The 23,829-nt window shown below is 36.4% G+C and overlaps 1 protein-coding gene across 1 annotated transcript in view; it reads right to left on the bottom strand.

Annotated features, from left to right (window-relative positions):
• MEIKIN (meiotic kinetochore factor) overlaps positions 1-23,523 on the bottom strand; it is a 64,320-nt gene extending 40,797 nt beyond the window's left edge. Inside the window, exons 1-7 of the mRNA XM_039880324.1 lie at positions 23,333-23,523; positions 23,065-23,158; positions 22,559-22,646; positions 21,248-21,308; positions 11,715-11,852; positions 6,401-6,520; positions 4,090-4,129 (exon numbers count right to left, since the gene is read on the bottom strand). Coding sequence (XP_039736258.1) covers positions 4,090-4,129; positions 6,401-6,520; positions 11,715-11,852; positions 21,248-21,308; positions 22,559-22,646; positions 23,065-23,158; positions 23,333-23,438 — 647 coding nt within the window. The 5' untranslated portion in view covers positions 23,439-23,523. The remainder of the gene's footprint in view (positions 1-4,089; positions 4,130-6,400; positions 6,521-11,714; positions 11,853-21,247; positions 21,309-22,558; positions 22,647-23,064; positions 23,159-23,332) is intronic.
• Positions 23,524-23,829: the final 306 nt, after the last annotated feature.

Here is a 23,829-nt window from a genome sequence, read left to right as displayed (position 1 = left end):
TTACAGAGCCTTCCATCCCAAAACAGCTGCTTATACAGTCTTCTCTAGTGCACATGGGACATTCTCAAGAATTGACCACATACTGAGACACAGAGAGAGCCTCAACAAATATAAGAGGTTGAAATCATACCAACCATATTCTCTGATCTAAATATAAAACCTGAAACAACAAAATGCAGAGAAGAAAACATAAGAACTAAACTCAAAGATCTTGGACTTAAAGAGGATTTTATGAATTTGACCTCAAAGGCTAGGGAAGTAAAAGCAAAAATAAATGAATAGAACTACATCAAACTCAAAAGCTTCTGCTCAGCAAAAGAAACCATCGACAAGGTAAAGAACCATCCGAATGGGAAAATATATTTGCAAGCAATGCCTCCAATAAGGGCCTAATATCCAAAATATACAAAGAACTCATACGACTCAGTAACAACAAAAAAACAAACAATCCAATCGAAAAATGGGCAGAGGACCTAAACAGATACATCTCCCTAGAGGACATACAAATGACCAAGAAATGTATGAAAATATGCTCAACATCACTATCTATTAGGGAAATGCTAATTAAAACCACAATGAGATACCATCTTACACCTGTTAGAATAGTGGTTATCAACAGGACAAGTAATAACAAATGCTGGAGAGAATGCAGAGAAAAAGGAACCCTCATACACTGCTGGTGGGACTGGTACAGCCACTATGGAAAGCAATATGATTGGTACAGCCACTATGGAAAGCAGTATGGAGATTCCTCAAAAAACTAAGAATTGATCTACTATATGATCCAGCAATCCCTCTACTGGGCATTTACCCCAAAGATTTGAAAACCCATATCCAAAAAGATATTTGCACACCGACGTTCATAGCAACATTATTCACAGTGGCCAGGACATGGAAGCAACTGAATTGTCCTATGATAAATGATTGGCTAAAGAAGCTGTGGTACATATATACAATGGAATATTACTCAGCCATAAGAAGAGATGAAATATTGCCATTTGCAACAACATGGATGGACCTCGAGATAATCATGCTAAGCGAAATAAGCCAGACAGAAAAAGTTGAAAATCACATGATATCACTTATATGTGTGATATAAACCTAAAAGCAACAAATGACCAGGACAAACAAACAGAGACTCATGGACATGGACTATAGACTAGTGGTTACCAGAGGGTAGGGGGTAGAGGAGGAGAAGGGAGGTAGATGGGGTAAAGGGGGTCAAATATAGGAGGGATAGGAGGAGGGTGAAGTGGGTCAAGAGGATCAAATATATAGTAGTCGAAGGAAACTGGACTTCGGGTGGTAAACACACAATAGAATATACAGATGTCAAATTATAATATACACCTGAAAATTATATAATTGTATTAATCAATGTTACCCCGATAAACTTAATTTTAAACAAACAAACAAACAATAAATAAATAAAAGAATGAAATCTTACCACTTGTGACAACATAGATAGACCTCAAGGGTATTATATGAAATGAAATAATTTAGACAAAGAAAGACAAATATCATATGATTTCACTTATATGTGGAATCTAAAGAACAAAATAAATGAATAAACAAAACAGAAACAGACTCATATAAACAGAGAAATGAAGGTTGCCAGATGAGAGGGTAGTTGGAGGGCTAGGTGAAAAAGGGGAAGGGATTAAAAAGTACAAATTGGTAATTACAAAATAGTCAGGCGGATGTAAAGTACAGCATAGGGAATATAGTCAATATTATCGTAATGGCTATGTATAGAGCCAGGTGGTTACTAGACTAGTCAGGAGGATCACTTCATAAATTATATAAATGTCTAACCACTATGCTTTACATCTGAAACTAAAAAAAGTAATATTGAATGTCAACTGTAATTGAAAAAAAATTACAGGAAAAAATTATATTTCCTTGGGGTTTTTCTGGTCCTTTTTTTTTTTATAGCTTTATCGATATAATTCACATACTACATAATTCACCTATTTAAAAGGTATAATTCACAAAGTTGTGCAACCATCATCACAATCAACTTTAGAACATTTCATCACCCCCCCAAAAAATCTCTGTACTTATTAGTGGTCAAACCTATTTCTTACCGAACCATCCAATCTTGGGCAACCACTAATCTGATTTCTGTCTCTATAGATTTGTCTATTTTAGATACCTCATGTGAATGCAACCATAAAATATATGTCCTGTATGACTGGCTTCTTTAACTTAGCATCATATTTGTAGGGTTCATCCATGTTGCAGCATATATCAGAATTTCATTTCTTTTTATTGTTAAATAATATTCCATTACGAATATACCACTTTTATTTATCCATTCAGCAGTAGATGGACATTTGGGTTATTTCTACTTATTGGCTATTATGAATAAAGTTACTGTGAACATTCATGGACAAGTTTCTGTGTAGACATATGTTTTTATTTCTCTTAGGCATGCATACCTAGAAGCGGATTGCTGGGTCATGTGTAACATTTTGAGGAACTGCCAAACTATTTTCCAAAGCAACTTTACCATTTCAAATTCCCACCTGCAATGCATGAAAGTCCCAACTTCGCCACATCCAACATTTGTTATTATCTGTCTTTTGATTATAGTCATCCTAGTGGATATGAAGTGGTAGCCTACTGAATTGTGCATTTCCCTAATGGATAAGATATCGAGCATCATTTCATGTGCTTACTGGCCGTCTATATATCTTCTATGGAAAAATGTCAGTTCAGTTCCTTTGCCTGTTTTTAAATGGGATTATTTGTCCTTTTATTGTTGAGTTGTAAGAGTTCTTTGTATCTTCTAGATACAAGTCCCTTATCAAGTACATGATTTGCAAATATTTTCTCCCATTCTATAGAATGCTTTTTCACTTTCTATATGTCTACTGACTGTTTTTAAACTTCTATGAATTTTTTATAAGTTCCTTCAATCTTTTAAGATTAAGGTGTTAAAAAATGTCATTATATTTTATAGAACTACTGAAAATTTTTCAGAGGTTCCCATCACATTCAGAAAGAAACAAAAATCCAAGCCTTTAAGCCATTCATGATCCAGACTGTGACCACGTCCTTGAATTTACATACCATCTCTCTCACATATGCCTTACTCTTCAGTTTACATACCCCAAATCAAACTCAATCTTTCCCCAGTAATATGTTTCTCCTCAGTCTTCCCTATCTTAATAAATGGCAACTCCGTCCTTCCAGATGCTCAAGACAAAGCTGTGGAGTCAGCCTTGAGTACTTTCATACTCCAATATTCAGTCCATCAACAGATCCTGTTAGTTCTGCCTTCAAAATATACCCAAAGTCTGACCTCTCACTACCTCTACTCTTACCACATCTTACCATATCTCTTGTGCAGATTAGGCAATAGTCTCCTAACTATAATCTCCCTAATTCTTTGTTTCCTTATAGTTTATTCTCAACACAGCAGTCATGGTGTTTCTTTTAAGACATAAGTCATATCATAGCATCCTTCTAAATTCTTCAAAGGCTCACCAATTCACTTATACTCATCTATAATACCCTTATATGATCTGGTCTCCTGCTTCTTCCCTCATCCCCTACCTCCCTCCTCTTCCCTCACCCCACTCGAGAAGCCTAGACCTTCTTGCCTCAGGGTCTTGATCCAGCCATACCCTCCATGTGGAATGCTCTTTTCCCCAGGGACTTACACAATGTGTCTGTCTTCTCTAGGCCTCTGCTCCAATTCTACCTTTTCGACAACGGTTTCTTTCACCACACTACTTAAAATAGCAAACCTCCATCCCAATACTCTTTAGCCCCCTATCTTGCTTTATTTTTCTCTATAGAATTCATCACCATATAGAACAGTATAAATTTACTTGCTTATTTGTTTATTGTTCATATCTTCCAACTAGACTGTGGACTCAAGGAAGACAGAGATTTTGCTTTTAATCAGTTTCACTCATTACTATGTATCTCCAGCAATTAGAACAGTTCTGACACATAGTGAGTCCTCAACAAATATTGAATAAATGAATACCTGAATTTGGGGCCAACAATCACATTTTCTATATAATTACTAGAACACAGGGTTTTGAAAAGCACAAGTTTTAAAATACTAGTTCTTACATTTTTCTATGTTGTTTTTCATAGTCTTCTGAAGAGGTATCTAGGAAAGGAAAAATACCAACCAATCAGAAATACAATTCAAACACAGACCAGAGTCTAAAATTACTCTAAGTAAAAATAAATATTTCCTCTAAAATATATGGTGATAGTACAGATTATTTTTTATTTTTATTGTTTTATATTTTTTATGTATGTCTGCCACTTTAATTAGTAAAAATATTTTTAAAATACAAAAATAAAATTATTGAAAAATTTCATGACATGCAGGAATCTACCACCTTGTATTTGGATAGTTCTTTGTAATTTTTGAAGTCCTTTTATCTCTATTATCTTACGTAATTCTTACAAAAACCCTGTGAAGAAAACACCATTTTACTATCCCCATTTTACATATAAGAAAAATAAAACTAATAAAGTTGTAAGGCTGACAGCTGTGTACCTGGGACTTAAACTCAGGTCTCATGGCTCTTAGTCTAGAACTAAATATATAGATACATGTTAGATCGATTAGTCAAGAGAATGCCTACCAGTCAACATGTTACTGCTTAGGTACACTAGGCTATTACTTGGAACGTAAAGGACTATGGTGTAGTCTTCTGAGTTATAACCCTCAGCAGCTGCAGAACTCTGCTTACATTAAGTTAGAATTAAAAATCCCAAGTGAAGTGAAAGTGAAGTGAATGGTGCCTTCCAATACTCGCAAACCATTTCCCTGAAAGAGAGGTTCCAAAAACATAAAGGACTGTGGTGGATACTTATCGAACAGCATCTATTCTGTTTTTGCTGATAACAGTTTCCTGTTTTTTCTCTGGATGGTCCAGACATGGCCTGTGACTCAATGCAGTAAGAGCCCTTTATCGTCCTGGCCAAAATTACTGTTCAGGGATAGGCATATGAATTAATTTAAGCCAATGTGTAAGACTCAGGACTTTTATTCAAATCGTTGGGAAAAAGAAGCACTTAGTCCATTGACTGTGAGGCTGTGAGCATATAAGCCTGGAGCTAAAAAGGGTTGCTACAGAAAAGGATCTTGGCTGAGAGTATAACTGACACAAAGGGATCCTGAGCTGAAAGATGGAAAGGAATTGGGCCCTGCTGATATCATTTGAAACCCTGGATCAAGTTGTATGTGCCTATAATTTACTACTGAATTTTTCAAGTACATGTGGTAATAAATGCCCTTTTACACCTAATATAGTTTGAGGCAGATTTTTTTTTCATTTGCAGCGGACAAAGAACCTAATTGAAATACTTGCTAAAGAGAAACTATTTCTTGGGGGCACTTATATCAGCAAAGTAGTTGCCAAATTAAACGTAACACAAAAGACAAGGCCTTCATACACTGTTAGAAATACTGCAGTGTTTCCATCCGGAAAGGAAGAAGGAGGAAGCAATACTTTGATGAGAATATTTTTTTGTATAGCTATGACTCTTAGAACCATTACTATGGTTCTTCACATAGCTCCCTTTTTCCAAATAAATAAACAAAACGGGATAGGGGGAACCAAAAATTAAATCCAACACTAACACATAAATCTAACTATATTAAGTGAATAACACAATGCAATATACATATCATGTATTATTGAACTGTACACTTGAAATCTATATAATTTTATTAACTAACGTCAACATCTGTGAAGTACAATAAAGTGAAGTGCAATAAAACAAGGTATGCCTGTATTAAATTAAAAAGAAAAGTGAATAACAACTGTACTCGACAGGGAGAGGAAGAAAAGAACTAACCTATGTAACTTTGGAAAATAGTATTTTGATTGGATGCTGTAATGCTAAAGACAAAAAGAAATATACATAATTGCTTTATCTATTTAATAAGTGTGTTTCTCACAGAGATCTGGCTTAACAATTCTAACACTTCTTTATGTGTGTACTAGAATTAAATAAATAAGTAAATAAATAATAAAAGTATTCGGTTTTAACCAATAAAATAAAAATACACAAGTTTATACTGATATAAATAACTGAATAAATGGCAGAAAAGAGACAGTTCTTTTACAGTAGAATTCCAATTAATAAATATAACAGGAAAGAATGAAGTAGAAAAAGCACCATCAGATGAACACCACAGCAGTAACTGTTGTCAAGTTCCTCTGACAACTGGTAATACCAGTGAACGAAAGTTTGAGGAGAGACAAGATTTATAGAATTTCAATGTCTTTTTCTAGATATTTATTACCTAGAAAGAGAAACTAGTAACTTTCTGGTAGAGAAAACCAGCAGACACTATCTTAATCAAGTGATGGAGGGGTGGGGTTCCCTGTGATATGAGAAAAAAAATGTGAAAACTCACCTAAAATTGAAGACAGATTTGAAAACTGTGGTGCCTTCTCTATTGCTACTGCTTTACTGGTATCCAAAAGAGTGGAATTCTTGTACTGCATGTGTTCTTCCAACTTGGGACACTCCCAATCTAAAAAAGCAGTGAGAAATGGCACAAAACTTTGAACAACAGCACACAAGTGGCAGGTTACCTTTACCCATTCCAACTTAGGTCCCCGGCCCATACCCAGTTATGATAATTGAAGAAAGTTTTGGGTAAGAGAGAGAAAAAAGACAAACCTTGATGGCATCAGGATAGTAAATAATCTTTGACTTATACTGGTGCTTTAATCCATTTTCTTTTACAGATTTTTGCCTCATGAAGATTATTGATCTAAGGGACAGATAGCACACATGGGAGCTGCCTCTCATATTTTATGTATAACTCATACCTGTGTCCCATTAACTATCATATCACTAAATAACATATTGCTATCACTTGATGTCAGTTTTAAGCTTTCCATTGACTTTCCACTATGGAATAATGAAGCTATTCTCTTATATCCCCTTGCTCCCATCTTTCCCACACTTCCCATTGCCCTTATACTATTATATCACATATTTAGTTAGATCAACATTCAATGTAGACATTATGATGGTAAATTGCTATAAAAATGCTATTCATTCGTGTAGTATACCATGACCACCTTTTGTTTTTCCTGGAGTCAGAAAAGCCCTTTTGTTTGGTTTTCTCTGTATTTTTTTATCTATTTAATCCCAAACTCCATCAAATTGTATGAATCCTTTCTATTTATTCCATTCACTGATGTTCTGAAGTTTCATAATATTCTATCTTGGTGTTTTTCATCTATTGTGCTAGGCATACTGTGGGCCTTTTTAACCCAGAAATCATATCCTTTAGCTCTAGAAAATGTTCTTGAATTATATATTTGATAATTTTCTTCCCTGTTTATTTCATTCTGTTTTTCTCAAACTCCTATTATTTGATATTGATTTCGCATACTACTTCTCTAACTAATCTTTCTTCTCCAAATTGCAATCTTTTCTCTTTGATTTTTTTCTCTTTTTTTTTTTTGGGAAATCTCCTCAGACTTATCTTATAACCCTTCTACAGAGTTTTCCATTCTGCTACTGTATTTGTTCTCTCAACAGTCCCTTTTTTATAGCATCTTATTCCTATTTAATGGATGCAGCATATATTTTCTTATCTCAATGAAGACTTTTTTTTAATATCTACCTCTCCTTGTGTTTCTGCCTGGTTTCTTTTACTTTTTAATATTTTATTTTATTGTGGTAGGAATACTTAACATGAGACCTATCCTTTTAAATTTTTAAGTGTATAATGCAATTTGTTAACTATGGGTACGATATTGTACAGCAGATCTCTAGAACTTATTCATCTTGCATAGCTGAAACTTTAGGCCTGTTGAATAGCAACTCCCAATTTCCCCCTCTACCTTGGCCCTGGCAACCAACATTCTATTCTCTACTTCTGTGTTTGACTATTTTAGAAATCTCATATAAATGGAATCATATAGTATTTGTCTTTCCAAGACTGGCTTATTTCACTTAGCATAATGTCCTCAAGGTTCATCCATGTTGTCATACATGGCAGGATCTCCTACTTTTTTTTAAGGTTGAATAATATTCCATTATATGTATATATCATATTTTCTTTATCGATTGATCTATTGATGGATACTTAAATTGTCTCTGCTCTTGGCTATTGTGTTTTTTCCAGGAGTTTTAGTTTCTGGTCTTATGTTTAAATCTTTTCAGTTGATTTTTGTGTATGGTGTAAGGTTAGGGTCCAATTTCATTCTTTGTATGTTGATAACCAGTTTCCCAACATCATTTGTTGAAGAGACTATTATTTCCCCATTGTGTATTCTTGCCATCCTTTTCAAGGATCAGGTAACCACATAAACATGGATTTACTTCTCTATTCTACTTATCTATATGTCTTTATACCAATACCATACTATTATAATTACTGTAAAATATAATTTACAATGTATTTTGAAATCAAGAAATGTTAATTTATTATCTAGATATTTATCCATTATTGAAAGCGGGGGTACTGAAATGTCCTTTATTTTACTGCTGCCTATTTCTGCCATAAGTTATGTCAGTGATTGCTTTATATGTTAAATATTCTGATGTTAGGTGCATATTTATAATTGTTATATGTTCCTGATGAATTGACCTTTTTATCACTATACAATGTCTTTCTTTATCTTTGTGACAGTTTCTGACTTACTGTCAATTTTACCTAAGTTTAGCCATTTCTGCTATCTTTTGGTCACAATTTGCATGGAAAGTCTTTTTCTATCCCTTCACTTTCAGCATATGTGTGTCCTTAAACCTAAAGTGAGTCTTCTGCAGACAGTATATAGCTGGATCTTGTTTTTTTTTTATTTCATTCAGCCACTGTCTTTTGATTGGAGGTTAATCCACTTACATTTAAAGTAATTATTATAGGAAAGGACTTACTAGTAGCATTTTGTTAATTGTTTTCTATAATTGTTTTTGTAGTCTTTTTGCCCCTCTTTTCCTCTTGCCATTTTCATGTTTTATTGATTTTTTATATTGATGTTTTGATGAATTTCTATTTTTCTTTTGTTTATCTTCTATAGGTATTCACTTTGTGCTTACAATGGACCTTAAATATAAAACATAGTTTTAATGGTCTATTTTTAAGCTAATAACAACTTTAATCATCCACAAAAACTCTATTTTCACTTCTCTCTACATGCACACTTTGTTATTGATGTTACAATTTACATCTTTTATATTATATACCCATTAACATTTTTATAATTGTAGTTATTTTTAACACTTTTTAAAATTTTATACTAGAATTAAAAGTGATTTATATAGCACTGTTACCATATTAAGTATTCTGTATTTATCTATACACTTACCAGGGAGTTTTATGCTTTCAATATGCTTTTATGCTGCTGTTTAGAGTCTTCCGTTTCATCTTGAAGAACTCCCTTTAACATTTCTTGTCAGTCACATCTAGTGATGACTAATCCCTTCAGCTTTTGTTTAGGAAGGTCCTTATCTCGTCTTCATTTTTTAAGGATAGTTTTGCTGGTTATAGTATTCTTGGTTAACAGGTTTTTGCTTTCTGCACCTTGACTAAATCATTCCACTACCTTCTGGCCTGCAAGGTTTCTGCTGAGAAATCCATTGACAGTCTAATGGGGGTTCCCTTGTACACATTAAGTCACTTTTCTATTGATGCTTTCAAAATTCTCTGCTTGACATTTGACAATTTCTTTATGTATCCCAGTGTAGATTTCTTGGGTTCATCTTATTTGAGGTTCTTTTGACTGGATAATTTCAAATGACCAGTCTCTGAGTTTGCTAGTTCTATCTTCTGCTTGATCTAGTCCAATGTCGAACCCCTTTATTTTTTTCAGTTCAGTTATAGCATTCCTTAGCTCTAAGATTTCTGTTTCTTTTTAAAATTTTCTACTCCATTCTTGAAATTCTCACTTCTTTCAAGCATTGTTTTCCTGAGCTCACTGATCATCTTAATGATGATTATTTTGAATTCTCTGTTAGATAATTTATATATTTCTATTTAATCATGGTCAGTTTCTGGAGCTTTATCTTGTTCCTTTTTTTGGGATTATGTTTCCTTGTTTCTTCTTTTTCTTTGATTCTTTGTGTTAGTATCTGCATATTAGAAAAAACAGCCACCTCTCATAGTCTTCACGGACTGCCCTCAAACAGAACACTCTCACCAAACAGCCCAACCAGAAATTCTGGTATCCTCTTAAACCTTCTTCCTAGTTCAAACCACCATCCTTATTCTTAGTAGCCACCAGGTTATCTAGAGTATACCAGGTCCCATCAGTGCTCTGAGACAAGTGATATGAAAGCTATTTCCTTTGGCAGCCCCCAAAATGTCCAACACACAGTCCAACTCTTCCTCTTCTCAGAGAGAAGCTGAGATCTAGTGAATACCTGCGTGCTAGACTGAACTACTATCTTTGTTCTCAGCACCCATCAGGGTTCTAGAGTATATAAGGTCCCATCAGCACTCTGGAACAGGCAAGACAGTATGCAATCTTTTGGGTAGCTCCCAGAAAATTTAAAATATTTGACATATAGCTCAGTCCTTTCCTTCCTTCTCCAGGGAGAAGCTGGGAGCTGGGAATTTGCTGCCAACTATAAGGCACTATGCTGAGGGTAGTGTTTATGGTAAGAAGTGTCTTGAATTTTCCTTCTGGCTTTGATGTAGCTTATTTCATTCTTGCGTGGGGTTCAGAAGCTCCTCAACTTGTTTCTAGATTTCTCACAAATGGAATTAATACATATATTGCTGTTGAACTGGTGTGTCCATGAGGGAAGGAGGGTACAGGGCTTCCTATTCCAATATCTTTCTGATGTCACTCCCGTATTTTGCTTCGTTTTGATCTGTTTCATAATAGAGGCTTTCCTCAGAAGTCCGGTGATCCTTGGCTCTCTGTTCTGGAATTTCAGTGGCCTGCTTGCGGCTTGTCACATAGTTAGTTTACTTGATTTCTGTTCGATTCTTTTTAAAATTTGTGTGTTCTTGTCAGTTTCATTGAAGAACTACTGAGGTCAATATCTTTAGATTTTTTTCTTTAGGGTTGCTCAGATTCCTCAGGAAAATATCTTCCATTCCCCTGACTGGAAAGTTCAAGTTTGGGTGCCAGTCTTCTGGAAACTGAGCAGAGAAACAGGCTATAGGGCTGGGATAGGAACAAGCAGGTATTGGGTGATCAGGCCTCGCAATTTAGAATGTACAATTTAATTTAATTACCCTTCTTCTGTGTTCAATATAGTACCCAAAGAAGTTTTCTGTGTAATAAATAACCTCAAAATCTCAGTGGCATAAAGTGAAAGCATTTATTTCTTATTCCCATGTCTTCTGGTTGGCTCGCACAGCTCTGCTTCATATTACAGGTCTGATAATCAACTGGGGCAGCTCTTTGTGCTCTACAGTTTGCCTGGGGCTATTCTGCTCTGCACTTCTCATTCTGAGGTCCTTTTCTGAATGGGATATATTCTAATTAAGATATATTCTTCTCATGATGGCAAAAGTGTAAGAGGACAAGTCCAACCATGTAAGCATATTTCAAAGGTTTGCATATGTTTTATTTACTGATATCCTAGTGCCAAAGCAAGTCACATGACCAACTCCAAAGCCAAAGAGTGAAAAGGAGGTTTTGGTGAGGAAGACAAGCACACCTTCTCAAAAAAAAAAAATATATCCGTTACAGGATTTGTAGACAAAGGAACAATTTATAGAGTGGAGCAATTTAGGATTGAAATTATTTTCTCACCAAAATAATCTGATCCTCTGAAGAGTTCGGGTGATGAGAAGCTACTTAAATTCTCCTCAGAACTTTTGCGTTCTGTATAAGAGTCTGTGACTGAATAGCTCAGAATAGAACTGGTAATATCATGTTGCAAACTTAGTCCTGTAGAATAAACAAAAAGAGTAAAATGTTTTAATAGTAAACAAGCTTGAAATCCTAAGAATTCAAATTTGTAGAAATATATGTACAGTAGTATGCTAAAAATGTAACATTATCTCCACATACAACTGAAAAGGCACGCTATTATTTGTAAATCATTTTAACTTCAATCTTAGACAATAATTATGTTTTTAATATAGAGAAAATACATTATAATCCTTTTCTATTATTTTTCATAGTTTTATAACTAATTCCTCCCTTACTTTGGCTCAGTTGTGATTTTTGACTCAAAAATCCAAGTTTTGAGACACAATTCAAGATGGTGTAGAAGGTAGAGGCTGTACATGTCACCTCTAGCAATCACACCAAAATTATAACTATACATGGAGATGCCAGAGGTCTGGCTGAACAGAAGCCCTAAAACTAGGTCACTTCAAATAACAGTTCCCCTCAAAAAGGTAGGAGGGGCGGAGTGGCAAAACAGCCCGGTCTCACAATCGTGTGTGGTGATCGAGAATCGGGAGGGTTATGCTGTCTGCAGAGCTTCCCCTACTTGAGGAGCAAGGGGTCCTGGCTGCATACTGCGCTCTGCATCCAGTGCCAGGAAGAGAAGTCTCCATAACCTCAGGCTGTGAAAACCAGAGAAGGTTGCAGCTAAGTGAGACAGAAGGTTGTGGAAAGCAGAGACCTTCCTCTTAAAAGACCAATGCCTGGCCTTACTTGCTAATGGACTTGCTCACTCTGAGCTCCAGTGCTGGGGCAGCTGCTCAAGGGGTGCCGGGGACATACAGGGAGACACTGAGCTGCTGGGTATCAGGGCAAGGGCTGGAGCCTTGCTCCCGGACAGAGGTGCAGGCAGAAGCCACTCTTCCTTTGTTGAGCCCTCCCCGCTCCCATCATGCAGACACAGGTGCCATCAACCTAGATAACACAGGTTTCTCTACCCAGGGTATTCCCTGAGACTCTGCCTCTTCCAACTTGTGGGCCCAATAAAGCTACTTCCATGATTTATTCCTTACAACAGGCTATCTTGGTTCCTGGGGAGAACTTTCATAAAAACTCTCAAAGGCTCTCAAAGACAAAACCAAAAGCAGCAGCATCTGGCCTTGGTGTGTCCTGTACCTCTTGCTGAGCAGCCCTAGACCCTGCACTAGTGGCAGCCAGCCTCCGTTTCTGACTTGGCCCCTTGAGGCACCTATAAGCCCAGCATGAGTATCAGTCATATGCAAATTGCCTGGTGACTCTTAACAGGTGGCCCCAGAGGTGCACAGGCTGTGGCTGAACTTGGCCTGCAGTTGAACCTCTCCCAGGTCTGTGTCAAGGGGCCCTACAGCACACCTCCCACAGAAAGCCACTCTACTAAGACCAGGAGACTAAGAAGCCCTACCTAACACATCAAAACAGATACAGGGAGGCAGCCAAAGTGGGGAGACAAGGAAGCATGTTCCACATGAAAGAACAGAAAAAAGCTCCAGAAAAAGAATTAATCAAAATGGAGACAAGCAGTATACCAGATATAGAGTTCAAAACACTGGTTATGAAGATGCTCAAGGAACTTAGGGGAGGACTTAGATGAACTCCGTGAGAACTTTATCAAAGAGATTTTAAAAAGATGAAAATAGGGATGGAAAACATAATAGGGAACCAGTCAGAAATGAAGAATACAATATCTGAGAGAAGAGTACATTCAAAGGAATCAACAGAGTGGATGAAACGGAGGATTGAATCAGTGACATAGATGATGGAGTAGCAGAGGACACTCAATCAGAACAGCAACAAGAAAAAAGAATCCCCCCCAAAATGATAGTTTAAGAAGATAGTTTAAGAAGCCTCTGGAACAACATCAAGCATAACAACATTCACATCAGAGGGGTACGAGAAGGAGAAGAGAGAGAGCAAGGAATTTAAAACCTATTTGAAGAAATGATGGAAAACTTCCTTAACTTGATGAGAGAAATAGATATATAAACCCAGAAAGTTCAGAGAGTTCTAAACAAGACAAACTCAAAGACACCTACACCAAGACACACCATAATTAAAATGCCAAAAGCAGCAAAAGAAAAGCAATTAGTTACACATAAGGGAGCATCCATAAGACCATCAGCCGATTTCTCAATAGAAACTTTACAAGCCAGCAGGGCTTGGCATAACATATTCAAAGTGATGAAAATCCAGGACCTACAACAAAGATTACTATATCCAGCAAAGTTATCATTTAGAATTGAAATACAAATAAAAAGCTTCTCAGACAAGAAGCAGCTGAAGGAGTTCATCACGACCAAGTCAATATTACAGAAAATGCTGGAGGGACTTCTTTAAGAAGAAGAAAAAAATTGTATCAAAAGTCTAAAATAAAAAATGGCGATAACTACATATCTATCATCGAGCACTTCAAATGAAAAAGAATTACATGCTCCAATCAAAAGATGTGGCAGCTGAACGGATAAGAAAACAAGACTCTTACATATGCTGCCAACAAGAGACTCATTTCAGATTAAAAGACACATACAGAATAAAAGTAATTGGATGGAAAAAGATCATGATGGGGCTAGAGGGTAGTGTGCTGATGGAACAAGTCAGATAGAAAAAGAAAATGCCATATGATTGCACATATATGTGGAATCTAAAGAACAAAATAAACAGACAGAAACAAACTCATAAATACACAGAACATTTTGAGGATTACCAGATGAAAAGGGGGTTAGTGGGGCCAGTGAAAAAGGGGGAAGGGATTAAGAAGTACAAACTGGTAGTTACAAAATAGTCATGGAGATAGAAAGTACAGCATAAGGAATATAGCAAATAATATTGTAATAACCATGTATGGTGTCAGAGGGGCACGAGATTTATTGGGGTGATCACTTTGTGAGTTATATAGATATCTAATCACTATGTCATACATCTGAAACAACTATAACTGAAAAATAAAAATTTCTATTAATTTTTTAAAAATCCAAGTTTTATATGTAAGTAACCCTCTGATTATAAGCTAACTAGCTGAGAAGAGTGATTCTAGTTATTCCATTTAAAAAACAATGAGCCTAAACAAAGATAGAGCAAAAGTACTGACTAGAGTAAAAAAAAAGACTCACAAATATATGAACAACTGATTTTTGACCAAGGCGCAAAGGCAATTCAGTGGAGAAAGGATATTCTTTTTAAAAAATTATGCTGAACAATTGGATAACCATATGCAAAAGCAAAAACGAAACACTTGCAATCATACCTTCCATCATATAAAAAATTTAGTTCTACATGGATCATAGACCTAGATGTAAATCTTCAAAATGCACAACTTTCTACAAAATAAAACAGAAGAGAAAATCTTCATGACAGAGTGAGTTATAACATTGAAAAGATGAATCATAAAATGACAGTAATGATAAACTGATCTTCATCAAATTTAAAAACTCTTCAAAAGAGATTGTTAAGATGAAAAAGACAAGCCACAGACTAAGAAAAAATGTTTGCAAATGGACTGGAATCCAAAATATGAAGAACTCTGAAACTCAATATTAAGAAAACAAATATCTCAATAAGAAAATGGGAAAAATATTTGAACAGAGAACCTACCAGACTCAGAGACCTTAAAGTCATCTTTGTGAGAGTGGACTAGAATGAAGAATTTTCCAATAAATTATAGGGATAGAATTTAGTACTAAAAGAACCAGAAGGTTTAGTAAGAAAAGGGAAAACATATTCTACTACAGTTAGTTAGCATTTATTAAACACTTCCAACTTGACAAAAAGAGGTCAAGACTAATAGAAACTGGAGGGGTGGGGATTAAGGGATTAAAGGGGAGCACTGCTCTAAAAACCTGTTATTTCCTGCTCTGGAGCTGACTTATTCCTAACTCTGCTCATCCACTATCTACCTGAGAGAACTGTCTTTCTTACTTTGAACTCATTACACCTTTCTCTCCTACTCCAATCCCCTCGTTAAAGCTGACAACTTTTTCCCACCTGGCCACTTCCTCCTGCTACCACTGCAACACTGAGATTGATTGACCCAATCTACCATCCTTCTTCACCAGATGTCAGAGGTAGGTTATCCCTCTGAGTACTTTTTGTTTCCCCTACTCCAGCTGCCCTAGAGTGCCCTATCCCTATACTTGCTACTTTCTACTCTTCTCACTCTATCGTTGTCCTTTTCCATGCACATGTTGTTACATCTCTTCTTGCCTTCCATCTCTCAAAATTCCATGAATACCACTCACAGGAGAGCCATCCTTTCCACTAAACCTCAGAACTCAACTCAGACTCAGAATTTAGGAAAGCCTCAGGCTCATCTTCTGGGTTGTTGGGTAGAGAAAATAAATAAATGTGGCATGGCTATTATCAGTGGAAGGCTGTGCATGGTGTCACAAGTTATAAATATAAATGCATTTAAAATTACATTTATATTAAATTATACTATACAGTTTTAAAAAGTCAAATAGTTATACGTTTTTAACAAAAACTACAATCTGTCTCATACCACTCCATAATTCTCTATCCTCTAGAGACAACTACTTTTAACTTAGTCTATTAACTGTTTCTTTTAATATCTACCTTTATATTTCTAAATTAAATGTATGCAACAATTCTATTATTATGACTACAAATGTATTTACAGCTGAGCCATGTACTATGAGCTATATCAATCACCTTTTTGCTACAAGTTTTTGTTTTTTCTTGGAGTCAATTATCTAATTTTAAATTAGTTTTCTAAGTACCTAACACTATTTCATCTCCTTTCTTGAAAAAGTATAAATTTCCTCTCAGTACTTAAAAAAAAAAACAGATTATCAGTTCCTTGTTCTTTTTCTTTCTTCCTCCCTCTCTGTCTCTTTCGCCTCTTCTCTCTTTCCTTATTTTTTCCTTTAAAAAAAAAAAGTATTGCAATTAGAGATCTCAATACATTTGCTCAAATTTGGATTGGTTGTCCTCTAGACATGCTGCACAGGTGTCTTCTGAAGGTTTCCCTTTACCATTATCCTAAGAAATTCTTTCACATTTTTCCTCTATTAGAGTCTTTGATTTCTGGATACCATGATTTCTTCTTTATTGATTTACTCTGGTTTTGTTGGAGTATCTTCATTTCCTGAGAAAAGGTGCATGAAAGACCTGTCTAAAAATTCCTTTATACTTTCTTCACACCTGAGTGATTGTTTGGCTGGGTACAGAATTCTAGACTAATATATTAAAAAGACTGATTCCATTTTTTGATGTTTGACAGATTAAACTTTACTGTTCCCCCTTCCCCTTCTGCCCCTGATCTGGGCAAGATGGTAAGAAAGCCCTGGTGCTCCATCTTTTGATAATGGTAGTGAGTTAAAAACATGCTCAGGAAAACTCATCCCAGTTCCATCCTCTAACCACATAAAAACCCCAACCCAGTCTCCTTTCCTTTCTCTCAAGTCGTTTACAGTCCTGCTTGGGATACGCCCTCTTCTCCAGAAAGCCTCATTACATGAGTAATAAACCTTTCCATTCCCTCTTGGCATGTGGGTGGCATCATCAGTGTAGAATTCCAAACCAAATTTTGGGTGGGGACCTATCCTGTCTCTGAAAAATCAGTTCTCTTCAGAATTTTAAATGCATTTTTCTACCATGTTCTAGCTTCTGGAGTTGCTCTTGAGAAGTACAATGCCATTCATATTCTTGATTGCTTACTTGCAATCAACAATTACTTATCTAGAAGACTGAGGTTTTGTCTTGAGGATTTTTAAGTTACAAAATGTTGTGCTTTGGTGTGGCTTTCTTCATTCATTGTAATAGGCAGTTGGTGGGCTCTTTCAGTATGTACACTCATGACTTTTTAATTCCAGAAAGATATATAGTTTTAAGTGTTTAATAATTTCCTTTCTGTTTACAGTGTATGAAACTACTATTTTTCAAGATGTTAGAATGCCTGGACTCATTTAATTATTTTTATTTTTTATATAGCAGCTTTATTGAAATAAAATTCATATTCCATAAATCTCAACCTTTTAAAGTGTACAGTTTGGTGGTTTTCCGTATACTTAGAGTTGTGTCCCCAATGCTATTTTTATCTTTCATCTTCTCTTTAATGTTTGTTCAACTTTTAGAATATTTCCTTAAATTCATCATCTAATTCTTCATAGATTATATTTCTGATTTAATATTTTTGTTTTTAAGATTATTTTTGTTCTCTGAATGCTCCTTTTTAAAGCAGACTGCATCTGTTTCATAGACATTTTTCATCATCCTGATGATAATAATAAAAATATGGCTTTTAAAATTTTTCTTTTCCTTGCATTGTCTGTGTCTTTCAAGTTTCTTTGTATTTGTTATCTTTTATTTTTTTAAATGTCTGGTAATTATTGAATGTTCAAGAATGAGGTACTAAAATGGCAGTTGGAAACTCTGGATTCATGAGTGGAGTTTAGGAAGTAGTGAGCTTTACTGATGGATATTTATACAGGAACCAGGTCATTACTGCCAGAATATAGGTCCTCTCCTGGGCAGAGAAGTTTCAAAATAACCCCATCAGTCTCCAAGTTTGGGTGTATCTTCCTGAGTAGAACAAATAGCAGTTTCAACAGTAAGTATACAGACTTTACTAATTCCTATCCCTCCTCCCCTCACCCCCACTTTTAGTTTTCAACAAAACACTCTTGAGTCCAGAATCTCTGCTTCAATGTCTCTGGAATGCCAGGGTGGGAAAAAGAGTGGTTGCCTGGCTACACAGTGTTGGGGAAGGGGATCAAAGCATCTAACTGCTCCTTCTAAAGATTACCAAAAATTCTCCTATTTTCAATACTATACTCATTTCTCCAGAAATATGTGATCCTCTAATTCCTGAACCTACTGCCTAAGTCAGTTTGCTTCTGTTTGTTCTTATTCTAGGCACCCTCTCCCCCTTTTGTCTGTTAAGCCAAAATACAACTATTTCGTAAATTAGAGATAATCTATTTTCTATTTCCTTATATCTTTCACGCATCAACTTGATAAATCTAGTAACCAAGGACATTTATCATATATTTAAGTGATATTAGAAAATACTGATTATGGTTAAATGGTTTATTTTCTCTAAATAGAGTACAAAACTCACTCAATAAGCATCTGAAACTACCTTATGCCCCAAGTATGGGATAGGAAGATAAAAAGTAGTGCTTATTCTCAACGGCTTTATAGCCAAGAGCAACAAAAACAATTACACTGCTATTCTGAGTCCTATGATAGAAGTATACACAATGTCACAGGACTACCAGGATGGGACAACTCATCTAGAAAGAGAGAAGAGAAGTCAGGAGAGGCTTCCCAGAGAGATGGCACCTGAATTTATTTTGGAAGAAAAAGTAGGACTTAACCAGACCCCCCTCAAAAAAAAAGGAGAGAAAGAAGGAGAAAAAAGCATTTGTTCGGCACCGGCACCTCCCATGTTCACCTGCACTATATTCTAGGAAATATTCCTCTATCCTATCTTCTGGTTTGCTAATTTGATTTTCAGCTGAATTTACTGAGTTTTTAATTTTTTATTTTCAGTTACCAGGGACTATAATTTTTTTACAGTAGGCTGTTATATTATAAATTCAATGGCCTATTGTCTCTAAAGAGATATTTACAGTTTTCTGCCATTTTCTTAGTGTTAGTCCTTTCATTTGTTGCATTTGTTGCCTCTCTTCCATGGCACTGGTTTTCTTCAAAAGTTTCGCTATTCCTGGTTGTCTGGTCATATTTCTATTTGAGAGTCTCTGTATGGCAGTGAGTATAAATTCTGCAGCCTAACTCTGGAGATTTTAGAAGAGTGATGAGACATTCAGGGAACTTATGTTCTAGATGGGGATATTCCCCTCTATTTTCTGGGTATTATAGGTTACATGGGGGCACTGCCCTAATTGTCTGGCTAGTGTCCATACTGGAAGTCTCCTGTATCAGAATTCCCACTTCAGAGAGCCAGACTATATCCTTGTCCTGGGGTTAACAAGCACAAGCATAATTTACCTCTTTTACTTTTTTCTCTCTCTGCTATCCTTGCAGAAATCTGGAGTTACTTCACACTATCCTCTGTTTCTCACTCCAGCCCCAACATTGACCCTTAGGAGCCAACCCCTAAGTTCACTTTGCTTGGGAGTAGTTCCCAGGGTTTTATCTTGGCAACAGGTACTGGTAGCTGCCAGTGTTTTCAACATGAGAAGGGAATGTGGAAAGGACACCAGGTCATGTAGTGCCACAATGTAGTACTTAATCCATCACCTTGACACTTCCTTTAAAGTCGCTTCCATTATAGTTTTTTGTTGTTGTCGTTGCATTTATTGACCAAGCATTTTAATCATCTCTAGAACTACTCTTACCTCTGCAGTGGTTTTTCTCTGCTCTTGATATATTCATTAATCTGATCTCATCTGCTTTTAAGAATTCCTCAGTATTTCTGGCATGCTGATGGCATCTTTAATTGTTTTTAAAAATAACTCAATTACACCAATATGTAGGTGGCTCACAAATTTCTATCAGCAACAACCTGGATGCCTATTTGACATTGCTACTTAGTCATCTTAAAGGCACCCATTACTTAATATATGAATAATGAAATTTATGATCTTTCTCTCAAATTTTTTTTTCACGTGAATGACACCTCCTTATATATCCAATTATGCAAGCCAGAAACAGATGTCATCTTTGATATTTCCAACTCCTTCACTCTTCACTTGGAAAATTCTGCCAATTTCACTTCCTAAACTAGCCATCAGATATGTCCACTTCTTTCCATTCCCAATGTCACCCCTTATTACAAAGTGCTATCGTTTCTCCCCTAAACTACTACAATAGCCTAACTGGTCTATCTGCATCCATTTCTGCTTCTTTCCATACCGTAGCTAAAGTGATCATATCATTCTCTATTTAAAAGACTTCAATGGCCTCCTGCTGCTTCAAAGATAAACACCAGTAGCTTTGACATGGACTGCAAGGCTATGCAAGGCCTCTGTCTGTCCAACTTTACCTTATTATCACATTTCTTCTTCTTTTCTGCACTTACACACACACTGGCTTCTTTCAGTTCACTGAACACATAATGCTCAGTCCCACGTTAGCATCTTTGCGCATGCTGTTTCCTCAGCCTAGATTGCTCTTTAATCAAATCTTTTTGTGTAGTTAATTTCTACTCTTCTTCAGATTTCAGTTAAATTGCCATTCCCTCATGGAAGCCTTCCCTAATTTCTCCAACTCAAAATCAGTTACACTAAAGTCCATCTCTCTTTCATAGCACTTATCAAGACTGTAATTTACTGGTATGTGTTTAAAAGCTTTGAGGATAAGGGCCAGAGCACAGGTTGAAGGGTTCACCTTGGACTAGAAGACACCCCTTCCACTGAGATGGAGAGATGGAAGAGATACAAATGGATGCTTATATTTGTAAGAATACTAGGAGAGTTCATATTTGACAGTCTCACCTGATACTAGTTCATTATCTGATGAACTACTGTCAACTTGAAGGTCATCAGTCACAGACTCCTATGTGAAATAAGAATTAAAGATATAACACAAATTATAAAATTAAATATTTTTATATTATATTATATTGCACTGATTTGGTTATTTTGACAATGAAAAACTAATGTCAACTTTGTATATTCATTTCATTTGTGTAACAGATTCAGCTTATTGATCACGGATGTGATCTGATACTTAACATTAAATCTAAAAATAAATATTAAAATATAATAGTGTGGACATTTTTTAAGTTTTAAGTAAGATGATGCCAATTTGCCAACATGAATCAAAACCTTTAAACATGATCTAACCTTTTACCTACTGCAAAGTATTTGTCTTAGGAAAACAGTTTGAGATACACAAAAAATCTTCTGCAGTAGGATGTTCAATAATACCTACAACAGCAAAACCTTGGAAACAATCTCAATCCCCCAACCACAGGAAAATTATAGTATATCTGCCTATAAGGCAAAGCACTATGCAGACACTAAAAATTATATGTTTGAAGACTATTTAATGTTAGAGGAATATACAATAATTTGTAAAATAAAAAAAGCACAGAAAAAAAGAATGGAAAGATATACAAAAATTAGAAGAAACCACTTAAACTCTTTGTTTTTGCATAGTCTGAATCATCTACAAGAAACACTTACCACTGTTATAATCTGGGGTAAAAGCCGTTTTAAAAAATGCTTTTTGTTGAAACTGCCCTCCCCCAAAAAACATGTTACAGAAGAATATGTAAATTGGAACATAACTATAAAATTTAATGTTAATGTCAGATGAGTCACAATTTTTAAAACCTGAGTTTCTCCAACTACTGCTAGACATCTTTAAAATATTGTAGGAATCCATATGAAATACAGATCAAGAAGTTATATAATATTCTAATGATAATGAATCTTCTGTTTCTAGTTAATGGAAAGTCAAATGGGAAAACATGAAAATGGCTTTAAAATATTTAAATGCTACCAAACATAAGAAAATTACAAACATAAGAAATGTTTTATATCTGTCATGCAGAAAATTAGCCAGTGATAGACATTTCTCAAATTTTTGTCAAGGAAAAAGTGAAAATGCATGGCTATGAATCTACTAGAATCAGAAATTCAAAGCCCTGCCTAAAGACACAGTATCAGTTTATAAAAACATTAGAAAACTATGTAGTCTATATAGAACAAAAACCATATATATTTTCATCTGGAGGTACATCAGGTATTGCTGGTCTGTACACTAAGTGTATCCAAGGATCATAGGAGAAACATACATACATTCAATGGAGCAATCTTCTTATTCTTGGTCTCTTCACTATTATTATTTTCTTGCAGGCTTTTTTCTTCTGTAACTTGTAACTGAGAGCTACCGAACAAACAACACAATTACTTTGCACTGTCTGGACTTCGCTCTACACATTTCTATTCACCGTTTACAGTCTTCAGAATCTCTTGAAAGACTCTTTGGGGACATCATCAGAAAAAGGTAAGGACCAGAGCGGGTGAATTGTACCAATACCCAATTGAGGCTACAACTGCTTTCCTGGAGGTTTTATCTCACCCGCTTTTAGGCAACTTGGCAAGATTTTCTTCTATATACATATTTATATAATATAAACATTTTAAGTCAAATTTCTGGGTCCATGTTTTGAGTAGAGAGAAATCAGAGCATTCTACCTATTTTCTTCGTTAACTCTGAGAATGTGAGGTTATTAAAATTAAAATTATGGTTGAAATTTTGAGGAGGCCAAAAGGCCTGGGGGCTATTACTAGTGGCTACGCACCTCCGCAGCCCAGAGCTGCTACCTCCCAGGCCACTCTGCTCCGCTTTCTCCATGATCTTCTGCAAACCAAGCGCTTTACCATTTCCTTTCCAGCCTGAAGGAAAGCAGCACGTTTCAGGACAAAAGCCCTGGAGGCCGGCTTTCCGGCCTCAGGAGTCCCTGAGGCCGAGGCCCAGCCACCCTGGCCTCCACGCTCGCCCACCCCGGGTCCTGCCCCCCAGGCCTCTCTGGCAGGGCTTACATTGGGCAGCGAGCCTTCGGCTTGGACCTGGGGGGACCTCTGCTGTCGCAGACGGGCCTAGGTCCAGCGTTGGGGTCAGGTTAAGCCTCGGACAGGCTCTCTTCTTGCGGGTATAGACCCGTCGTGGCCACATTGCCACCCACCCCGCACGCGTCGAGGGGGCCTCTTGGCCCGCCACTGCCTGTGTCGTCACCTTCCTGAGGAATTGAGCTACTGCTGGAGGGTGTCAGGGTCAACGGGTGGCCTCCAGAATAGCCTCAAAGGAGTACAAAAAGGAAAACCCCAAGGCTGGCAGGACCGACCCAGCGCTGGACTGGAGACGCCTGCCTCACTCCCGCCTTTTTATGTCGGCCAAGCCGCGCGGAGGCTTCTGGGAATACGGAGTAAGATGGCAGCAGCTCCGCCCTCCTAGAGGCACAGAGCCTAGGTACTTCACGGTGGCCCAGTGTGGCTCCTAGGCCCCTCGCCTCACACTGAAGGGAAGCTTACTGGAAAAAGCCTTCGTCCTCCTTTAGGAGTTTGCT

The sequence above is a fragment of the Pteropus medius genome, unplaced genomic scaffold (genome assembly GCF_902729225.1).
Source record: "Pteropus medius unplaced genomic scaffold, Ma_sr-lr_union100, whole genome shotgun sequence".
Classification (NCBI taxonomy): domain Eukaryota; kingdom Metazoa; phylum Chordata; class Mammalia; order Chiroptera; family Pteropodidae; genus Pteropus; species Pteropus medius.
This window is presented reverse-complemented; position numbering and strand designations above follow the sequence as displayed.